At 44.2% G+C, this 11,104-nt stretch overlaps 1 protein-coding gene across 1 annotated transcript; it reads left to right on the top strand.

Annotated features, from left to right (window-relative positions):
* The first annotated feature begins 1,865 nt into the window (after nucleotides 1–1,865).
* LOC118209908 (mediator of RNA polymerase II transcription subunit 21-like) lies at nucleotides 1,866–10,542 on the top strand. The gene is made up of 3 exons (XM_035385633.1): nucleotides 1,866–2,002; nucleotides 5,578–5,708; nucleotides 10,241–10,542. The coding sequence occupies exons 1-3, from the start codon at nucleotides 1,866–1,868 to the stop codon at nucleotides 10,540–10,542; spliced, it is 570 nt and encodes a 189-aa protein (XP_035241524.1).
* The last annotated feature ends 562 nt before the right edge of the window (nucleotides 10,543–11,104 follow it).

Raw genomic sequence — 11,104 nt, 5'->3', positions numbered from 1 at the left:
TCCCAAACTGCTAAAGCAACAAAGGAGTTTTTCAAAGCCAAAAAACATGAAATATTTGATTGGCAAAGTCATTGAACTGATCTGAATCCAATTGCACATGTGTTTCATATGCAGAAAAGAAAACTTGAGGTAACTAGCCCCCAAATCAAGCAGGAGCTGAAGATGGCTGCAATAACATCCTGGCAGAGCATCACCTGAGAAGATACTCAGCACCTGGTGATGACTATGGGTCAGAGACTTCAGGCAGTCATTCCAGGCAGATATGCGACAAAGTACTGAACACAACGTCTTTAAATTACATAATATCATGGTGCCCTAAAATGGGGGGTTATGTATAAAATGTGCAGTAATATCTACATCGTGAAACCAAAGTGTATAAAAATGTGCAGAATGTGCACTTTAACCACATAAATTGTTTGATTGCAATATTAAAACTGTGTAGTGAAGAAAAAGAAATACGTCTTTGTCCCAAACATTATGGAGCTCACTACACATACACACACTCACACACACACATATATATATATATATATATATATATACAAACAAAGGGCACAGTGTTTGCTATCTTCAGTTTTTAGGGGAATTAGGGGAAACACACCAGGTTATTTATTTATACCAGAGCAAGAGCTGGGCAGAGATAGGTGGGGTGTGGGGCACAGGGTGGGGGGAGTTTAGCTGGTGGGGTGTGGGGCACAGGGTGGGGGGAGTTTAGCTGGGGTGTGGGGCACAGGGTGGGGGGAGTTTAGCTGGGGTGTGGGGCACAGGGTGGGGGGAGTTTAGCTGGGGTGTGGGGCACAGGGTGGGGGGAGTTTAGCTGGTGGGGTGCGGGGCACAGGGTGGGGGGAGTTTAGCTGGTGGGGTGTGGGGCACAGGGTGGGGGGAGTTTAGCTGGTGGGGTGCGGGGCACAGGGTGGGGGGAGTTTAGCTGGTGGGGTGTGGGGCACAGGGTGGGGGGAGTTTAGCTGGTGGGGTGCGGGGCACAGGGTGGGGGGAGTTTAGCTGGTGGGGTGTGGGGCACAGGGTGGGGGGAGTTTAGCTGGTGGGGTGTGGGGCACAGGGTGGGGGGAGTTTAGCTGGTGGGGTGCGGGGCACAGGGTGGGGGGGGTTTAGCTGGGGTAAATAAGCAGCCCCGTTCAGGTGGCGGATGTTTTGGAGGAAACTGTAGGGACGTCGCTGCTCTCCCTGCACTTCGCGGGGTTCTAAGCCCCCGCCCCTTTAACGTTGCAGTCGTGGGGCATGCCTTTTCCAAATGGCCTCACCAAAAAGTAAAAAGTGAAACGCCTGCGGGTGCTTCCCAGGGACCTTTCAGGACCAGGACATCCACTACTATACAGTGCCTGCCAAAAGTATGGGAATGATACAGTGAAATTTGTAATTTTAGCAATATATGCATTTGGATTTGAGATCACATGATGAACATGAGACAAAACTACACATTTTTATCTAATGGTAATTATATGTTTTATCATCCTACAGAAACAGCTGTAATACGATTTCTGTGTATTTTGCTGCGATGTCACTGGCAGGGCCCGGGGTGTGGAATCTGACACTGGAATACAGCAGGGCACATAAAGGCGCACATCGGGCGCAGGGAAGTCCGCGCACTCCAGCGACTGGCGCAAGTTCAACCAGGAATTCATCATTCATAATGGTTTATTCCTCTATTTGTGTCCAAATGGGAGGGGCACACTCCTGGGCAGGCCTTAAAAGACAAAAAGTGAAATGAATCGGTGTGTTGGCCCTTACAGTGTGAGGCATAATCAAGCCGCTGTCTCTTCCGGACATCAAAAACATCCCAAAATTAAAGGGGAACAGATTGGACCTGCCTTCTCGCCGCACTGTGAGGGCTTCCCATTCACCCCATGCCCCCCATGATCCCTGTGCCCCCCGCGCCCCCCACACACCCCAAGCCGCCCGTGACTCCAACGCCCTCCACAGCCCGCATGGCCCCCGTGCCCCCCACGCCGGCCAGCCGCCTCCTCGGTCCGAGCGGTCTCAGGTCTGTGCCGACTCGCGACGTTTCACCTGAAATGCAACGGCTCAGAACAACATCAGCCTCTCCTCTCCTCTGCACACACTGCCAGGTTTCCTCCAGCTGCCAGGGCCCTCTTCCTCCAGCTGCCAGGGCCCCATTCCTCCAGCTGCCAGGGCCCTCTTCCTCCAGCTGCCAGGGCCCTTTTCCTCCAGCTGCCAGGGCCCAAACAGCCTGTGCACATCATTCTGCATCAAATTCATTCAGCAGCTGCTCCTCTTCGCATCCACCTCAGTTATGGGAGCAACATTCCCAGATTCCCAGACCAGCAAGCATATGTGCAACACCATGAATGCAAATTCACTTATTCCAGCTCAGGATACAGTGAAGCTGTATTTGCATTGACCTGCATGTGCTCCGGTGTTCAGCTGGTTTTAGACATGAATGTGACTGTGAAGCCCCGCAGCGCTGCCGCTGCTTTCTGCACACTGGGTCCAGCTGTGGAAAACCACACCCCTCCCGCACATCAGAGACCTGTGAAAGAGATCAGTACTCCAGCCTTCAATCACACTTAGCCGATTACAGCCTCAGAGAAAACAGTGCACTGCAGGTCCAAAAAAAGAGGGGGGAGGGGGGCCAGGAAGGGGCCTTATTTGGCAACCTGTCACCAAAGGCTTCATTCTTCATTCTTAAGGCATGGACAGGGAGCATGGACAGAAAGTGACCAGATAAATACACAAAACATTGTGTCAAAGTGGCAGACCCCATCTTAGTTCCCTGGTGGCTCACATACTGATCTCTCTACAGTCAGACACATTTACAGAAAATCTCTGAGACATTTTCAAAGAATTTTGACATTAAAATAAGTCATCAGTGACCTTGCATATGTCCCTGCTCTGCCTGATGCCCCACAAGTATACCCCAACTGTTTGCCTGAGATTATCAGAACCACATGTAACCGCAAACTCATTCAAGTCAAAATCTTAACCAGCAGAGACTGCCAGAAACACCAACCCTGAGAAAAACCATTACAAAATTATATGTGGACCGAACAATTGTCCCACACTCAAATCTAAGGCCTCGTCTTTATTGAGAAACCCTGTGTGCAAAGAAACACAGTTTGGACCTATATCTGTCTTTGCCTTTTAGTTTGAATGTTTTAAATGTGATTCATAATGTAACTGGATTTGTACTGGGATTTGGGAGGGTGCATGTGGGGTCGATGATTTTCATCTACGCACCATTTTAAGAGCTGCAATTGCAGATCAACCAAGCTCTATCTAAAACGCATCTGATTCATGTCCACGCGCCGAAATGGATTTACAGCACACTCACCGTGAATAGGTGAATAATCAGTCAGCGCTAATTAATGACTCACGGTTTCACCGGTTTGATGACGACATGATCAAATGTAACAGGAAGAGGTGCACCCGCTCGTAAGTTTGAACCGTAACAATTTATTATTGCTCCGTGTTCATATGCCTGTTTAGAAGTTAGGAGTAATTCCCAGTGAGACAGGCTTCAGCTGCTTCCCCTGCATTACAACTGAATTTGTTGCTTTAGAATACAGCCCGCGGGAGAGGGGAGAACATAAGAAGAGGCGTGCCGCTTTTCTGCGGGGATAAGTGACGGTGTCTCATGAATAAGCACACATTGTTAGCACCGTGAAAATCCTCGCAAGGTCCTGGAAAAAAAAATCTTACGTGACACCAGGATGCAAGACAGCCCGCGAAAACAAACCTCATTCCCACTGGCTTCTCCGACAGGGCAGTCTTTTTGCTCTGGAAAAGAGCTTCTGTTTATCCTTGCACTTCTGATACGCAGCTACGGTGCTGTTTTGCGCATTTAGCTTCTTTCCGTCCTTCCCTAGCGTCTGCGGAAGACCACTCAGAATATTCACCGCTGAGATGACGCTACACAAGGAGCTGGGTCACTCACAGAAACTGTCAAACGCAACTAAACTGATTTGTAAATTTAGTGGCTTCTTTATTTCTCATGGTTTAAAATAAATAAGTACAAAATTTTCCACACTGAATACTGCAGTTGTACACTATGTAAACAAGAAATAACATAAACAAAATAAAACATTTTAACACAAACATTTTTATTTTATTTTTGGCGCTATATTCGGTTGAGATTTCCAGTAAAAATACAGATCAGTAGCTACTTCACGGATTCTGTACAGAAGGCCTAGTTTTACTGCACAAAACTTTTCAAAAATTATATTTATATTTTCTTTATTTCAGGATCAGTGTTTGTGAAATAGTTCTTCAACACTCACCTCAAAATTCATTTGGAAAAAGTATTCGCTTCACTTACGGGAACTAATCAAAGAGGCGCTATGGACCCCATTTTTTCAAGATGTTTTGAAAACTTTTCTAAATTCGCTTTCACAAAGCGGGCCATTTTAAAGGTTTGATTTTACTCCATGACAACCCAAGCACCTAAGAACTGGTCAGCAGTGAAAAGAAGGAGTTCTAAATTTAAACCTGTAAAAAGGTAGCTTTGTGAATGAAGGGGTAGTGGGTCTGAATGCAAGACGTACAGAAATTCTCCCTGCGGCCTGAATGCTAGGAAGGAGCCAGGGGCCGAATTTTTGCTGGTATGAAAGGATTGATTGTCCAAGGTCCTGCTCAGCTAGGAAAGTTAACCCAGTGGTGGTTTCACCCTCTGAGCCAGGAACACGCAGAGAGAGAGAGAGAGAGAGAGAGAGAGAGAGAGGGGGAGAGAGAGAGAGAACCTCAGCTTGTTATGTCAGACACCTTTCAAAAAAGATTCATCCTAAATCATCAACCATTTACAAACACCTACTGTAAAACATGGACATCTAGAATGGAGCTTACTGTGTTCATACAAATAACAATTCTCAAAACCTTTATTTAGCTTTCTAAGGCACAGAAAGAGAGTGAGAAAGAGAGCCAGAAAGAAGGAAAGAGAGGGAGGGAAGAGAGAAGATATTTTAGGCATTCCTCTTCATTGAAAAGAAGGCTCCATTGAGCTTGCACTTAAAGACACACAGAATGGCTGCCATGTTCACTGTTGCTAAATGCTCGCCAAAGGTAAATAATAACACCTAAAAAGAGGAAACGGATGGATTGGTGCGGCTGTCCAACCGCAGGGGTTCAAGGGAGCCAGGCGCCTAGCTGCCTAAGGACAGAGCGACACCACAGAGCTCTTTCTTACTGAGGATCCAGGGCCTAAGATGCCAGTCCTCTTCAAAGAAAGATTTTTATTGGTGCTTACAGGGGTTGTGTTCCTGAGCCTTCTCAGAAGGCTCTCAAAAACCCAACCACCAAACAAATGTGCCCCATCAGACACTGGCCCAAATCTGTCCAAACGCCACCAATGGTGCCGAGCTCACAACGTGAGCTCTGAGAGGATTTTATTTTCGGTCCAAAACCGCGGTTCTGCTGCCTCCCCCTGGGTCGCCGGAGGTCTTGGCCCATCCGTCCCTCTCATGGGGGAGACGCGGCCAACCACGGCGCTATTATTGAGCGCCATTTTGTTTTCCTTAAGGTCTGTTTGTGAAGACACCGCTGGCCTGAGGAGCCCGAAACACTGCACTCATTCATTCACACGCGACCTCTGCACACCCCCCTAAGCACCCCCCAGCCCCAGCAGCACGAAAACAGCGGGCAGAAAGCGTGCGGGACGGGGGGCCACGTGGAGGCGGTCGAGGCGCAGGGTGCCCGGCTGGTCGGGCCCGAGGTTCTGCGGGCGACCCGGCTCCTGAGTCAGACTGCTCCAGTTCCCGTGAGCACAGAGGGTCCATTTAGCCCTTTTAGGAATGAAATCCCCTCACTCCTCAGACACAGCACAAACAACCTGGTAAATTCAGAAAAACGCACTCGGTTTTCCAAGGGATCTTCTAAAAATGGCCCGGCCCTGAGTCTTCCCAGGGGCGCTTCATATAGAGAGTACTGCTCCAGGCGTACAAGGAGGGAAACCAGCAGAAACTTTACAGTGAAAACGTAACATGAACACGCGCATCAACTATTAGCATCTGACACAAACTACACTGGTGTGTGTGCAGGAAGAGTGAATTCCTGATTTCACATTACTGCAATTACTTTAGCCTGCAAATATAATTAATGATACGGCCAAATCATTTCAGTAGAAACAGCAAACAACCTGTGCCTCTCAGCATCCTGGTTCTCTGAGTAGGTCTTTCAATAGAGCCTGATATATTCATTCTTCACAAAACACAGCTGAAGTTGTTCACAGTATGGCCAAAGCAAACAGTGGTGAATCTGAACAAATACAAAATTTTAAATGACAGTTGATCTTACTGTAATGCAGGTGTGTGTGTGTGTGTGTGTGGGGACAAGAGACAGAGACAGAGATAGACTTCTATTCCCAAACAAATGAGAGAAAACTGCAAATCCTGCTAGGAAAAGGACCAACAGCTCCAATAGCAGCAAATTTCAATTTTGCTTGACATACTCTGAGAGACACAAGCAAACCACCCAAAATACATCATTTTATCTATTAATTATTAATTTATTATTCATTTATTAACATTTTCATTTTTCTGCCTTATTATTATTATTATTATTATTATTATTATTATTATTATTATTATTATTATTTAGTGGATGTTGTCATTGTTACCACAGTTAGACATAGCAATTATTCTGTTTAATTTCCGTATCATAATTTATTTCTGTATATCTGAATGTACGCATTGGCAATATTTACAAGTGTATTTCTTGCCAATGAAGCATTTTGAATTTGAATTTGAGAGAGAGAGACAGAGAAAAAGAGAGAGAGAGACAGAGAGAGAGAGAGACCACCTCATGCACACATTTACACACAGCATACATGCGTACAAGCAGACATATTCACTCATGCACACAACACACAGAGTCAGACAGACACACACACATACCTAACATCACTTACTGATATTTTTGTATATATATATATTTTTTTTTAATTTTTATTATTTATTTATTTATTTATTTATTTAAAAAAAATATATATCTAACAAATTCAGTCTAGGATTCATTGTATATAGTTGTATGTTGTAACCACTGCTTTGGCAACACAAGTGCCTATATTTGTCATGCCAATAAAGCACTTTGAAATTAAAAATTGAATTGAGAGAGAGAGAGAGAGAGAGAGAAACTGACATTTTAGAATGTTTTGGAGTAAGTTTCTGAAGATAGGAAGCAGAAAGAATCAAGTTTTAAATGAGCAATGCCACAGTACTGTGGTCATAAAAAGAGAAATAAATTCATTCTGGAGAGAAACAGAGGAAGTGGTAATCATAAACCATGTCAGCTTTCTGAATGAGAGAAAGAGAATTCCTCTTAACTGCATACATATTAAAAAATTATTCTTTTATATGATATAAAATAATAAATTAGATGAAATTAGAAATAACATCAATTCCCTATCAAAGAACATAAACCTAGCAATTCTATTTGGTGAAGGACCAACTGCCCCAACAGCAGCACAATATACCTCATTCTCACACAACCCCAGGGGCACACCAAGACTGCACACAGAAACACTATTCACCTAGGAGCTGATTTACTGTCATTGTTACTGGTGTGCATGTATATTCATTTTCACATCATTTCTATTTTAATACTTCACTTATTTACAGTTTTAATTTTTTCCATTTTGTGGTTATTCATCTTATAATTCATCTGTACTAATATTCACTAATAGTAATTTATTTCTGTAGGCTGTGGCACTATTTAAATATGTATTTCCTGCCTAAAAGCAACTTGAATTTGAAAGAGAGAGACAGAGACTGAAAGAGAGATAGAGAGATAGAGGGACAGCGAACAAGACAGAGACTGAGAGATAGAGCAGATGAAAGAGAAAGAAAAAGAGGCAGTGAGACTTTATTTACATTAGTTATTTACTTTATTTACCAGGGCATGGGGGGGAAAAGCCAACTATTTACAAATTCAAATTCAAATGCTTTATTGGCGTGACATACTTAAAAATACATATTGCCAAAGCGTAGTGATAACAGAAATCAAGCACAGAAAGAATTCTTTTTTTTAAACAAGCAGCAACAACAATAAATAACAGTATAAATGGCAGTAACATAACATTCATTAACTATTAAATCAACTACTAAATACTATTACTATACTATACTATTACTATATTAGACTATGCTCTATTTATTTTTAAAAATTTAGTTCTCAATAAAATTATTATTATTTGTTAGATGTTTACTCACTGTCCCTCAGGCTGTGACAGGCAAAAACATACTTAGCTGCGAGTGAGGCTGCCGGTCCTTCTCCTGATAGGACTCGCAGCTTTTGTTCATTTGTGAGGGAGGAAAATTTGTTTTGGAATTTTGACATCTTATTAAAACGTGTTTTTCTCATCAGTGAATATTTTTCACAATACAGCAGGAACTGCATCTCTGTCTCTACCTCTCCTGTCTTGCAGTGAACATATATACGTTCTTCTTTTGGTAGCCATGTTTTTTTGTGCTTTCCTTTTTCATTTGCTAAGGTATGGTCACTGAGCCTGTACTTGGTCGGGATTTGTCTCTGCTTTGTGTCTCTGACAGGGAAGAGATACTCTGCCAAAGTGTATTCTCAATTTAGGGCCAAATAGCAATTACATATACAGTTAACCAAGCAGCCAAATACAATAACAAAGCGGAGAGAGAAAGATAGCTGCAAAACATGATCACAAGATGTCACCTCATGCAACAAACTGAAGGACAGCAAGTGACTCCACATTAACCAGTAATTTACCTCTTTTTATTTTAATAGTCTCTGCTGTATTATTAAAATACTGTTACTTTATTTATAATTTGGTTAATAATATTATTCAGTGTTAAGATTGCATGTTAATGCACCTGTTTTTCGGAAATATAAGACTTCTCTCGTCATGCCAATAGAGGCATTTGAATTTGAACTTGACAGAGATGGAGGGAGAGAGATCACAACTGGGGGAGAGAAGAAGAGCGGTAGAGAAAGATCGAGAGAGAGAGACAGACTAAGAGAGGGTGAAAGATCGAGAAAAAGTGAGAGGAAGATCGAGGGAGAATGAAAGAGAGAGAGAGACAGAGACTGAGAGAGAGAGCGAGACAGAGACTGTGAGAGAGACAGCGAGAGAGAGGGAGAGAGAGAGAGAGAGAGAGAGAGAGACAGCGAGAGAGAGGGAGAGAGAGAGAGAGAGAGAGAGAGAGAGAGGGAGAGAGAGAGAGAGCGAGTGAGCGAGTGAGCGAGCGAGAGAGAGAGAGATCAGCAAGAGAGAGGTCATGCTTACAATGAGCTCCTGAACCTCTAAATAATTTGTTTGTTTTAAATCAGATAAACAGTTGGAATATACGGTATAATTGGTTAAAAACTAGTCAAGAACAAATCCAAAATAAAATATAATTGAAAAATTGAGACAAAATTATAGGAAAACAACTTTTACTGACCAGACAGCTAAAGGAAGCTAAGAGAAGCTAAAGCCAAAGCTCAAGCTAAAAAAAAACCAGAAAGAAAAGAATAAGATTATAAAAGGAAAAGAAAAGAGGACATAAGACCTGGGTAAGCCCTCAAATCAAATACTTTGAAAAAGTGCAATTTAATATATTTATTGGAAAAGAAGATAAAGAAAACTAATAAAATTAAAAAAAACTAGCCATTAGCCATTGTTAGCAGCTAATAATATAGTGTTGACAACTAGCCTCCAAAAAGTGACAGTTGGGCTACCAGTGGCCGTTTAAAATTGTTACATTGTAACAGTTCCTCAGAATGGCTGCAGCAGCAGCAGCAGCAGAGCCCCTCCCCCATCCATTTGAAATTATCTACCCAGAGACACTGACCACTAAACAGGCCAGAAAGAAGTACAAAGACAAAGTACTGAGAAGCTGCCCTGAGAAACTGGCTGCAGATCACGTACAATATGAAGACAGGAGTGTCATCTCAAACCTGCTGTTTTATACACAGCACACAGACATCTGGCATCATGCTTTTAAGCAGTTCTTTAAATTCACTTTGCTGAGAGGCATTTGCAAGGGAAGGCAAATTCTGACTTTTGAAGATGAGGAAAAAGACCCACAAAATCCTAAATTAGCAATAAATATATATCACAATGGAACCATTCTGATTCAGGGCAGCGAAAAGGCTCTCTGCTCATTTGCAAATGACTTTAAGACCATAGCAAAGAGAGCACACACAGATACAGCCAAACAGAGACGCCTGACCCACACCAAATCACCCAAACACTCCATAAAAACCAAATTTGGCCCCAGCCCCAGAAGCCCAGTCCAACCCTCCCCTGCCCGTGCGGAAGATGAGCCCGACCCAGAGAACCCAGCCCAGCGCAGCCTCCACAGCACCATGGCCCAGATGAGGGAGAGCCTTTCCCTCCACGAGGTGGAGCTAGTGGAGCTGAAGGAGCTGGTGCTGACCCACCTCACTGCCAGCAAGGACACAGAGCTCCTTAAAGAGCAGCTCAGCCAGATGAGCAGGGAGCTGACAGAGACACAGAGAGAGGTGAAGGAGCTGAAAGAGGAGGTGAGGGCGCTGCAGGAGGACAGAGAGACTGTAGAGAGGGAGCTGTCCACAGTGAGGGAGGAGCTGCAAGCACAGTGACAGTACTGTACAAAGCCTGGAGGAGCAGCTGCACTCCGTTACCATATCCAACACAGTTCACATGGAGAGCAAAGAGGCCCAGACTGAGAGTCCCCCATCCACAACCAACTCCCCCCCACCAGCAGAGTCCCAGGTAAACGCAGAGACAGCCACCAACACAAGCACGCGTACACCAGCTAGCACTGCACCTACCTCCCCTGACCCACACACCGCTCAGGATACAGTCACAGCTGCACAAACCCCAGCAACACAGAGCAACCAGGGCACAACCGAAGCAACTCCAACCAGCACGGAGATTGCTATATTAATTGACTCAAATGGGAAATTCATAAATGAGGAGCAGTTATTCCCTGGCAGAGCTGTTTCAAAAATCTGGTGCCCCACAACAAGAGAGGCCCTAAAGATACTTTCCCCATCACAGCTCGGCAGCCCCAGCCACATTATAATTCACACAGGGACCAATGACTTGAGAGCACAGCAGGAGAGGGTGGCTGGGTCCATCAGGAGAGTGGCAGAGAGGGCAACAGAGGCCTTCCCAAACAGTAAAATTATCATTTCCACC

This window comes from Anguilla anguilla, chromosome 12, assembly GCF_013347855.1.
Source record: "Anguilla anguilla isolate fAngAng1 chromosome 12, fAngAng1.pri, whole genome shotgun sequence".
Lineage (NCBI taxonomy): Eukaryota > Metazoa > Chordata > Actinopteri > Anguilliformes > Anguillidae > Anguilla > Anguilla anguilla.
The sequence above is the reverse complement of the archived record's forward strand: the minus strand, read 5'-3'. Positions and strand labels throughout refer to the sequence as shown.

Bases quoted from the DNA above. Each gene is read 5' to 3' on its own strand.
- LOC118209908 (XM_035385633.1), top strand. From the start codon at position 1,866: ATGCCCCCCATGATCCCTGTGCCCCCCGCGCCCCCCACACACCCCAAG. The intron at 2,003-5,577 runs GTCTGTGCCGAC...CACCCCCCTAAG, and splicing joins CTCGGTCCGAGCGGTCTCAG to CACCCCCCAGCCCCAGCAGC. The intron at 5,709-10,240 runs GTCAGACTGCTC...CCCGTGCGGAAG, and splicing joins GCGGGCGACCCGGCTCCTGA to ATGAGCCCGACCCAGAGAAC.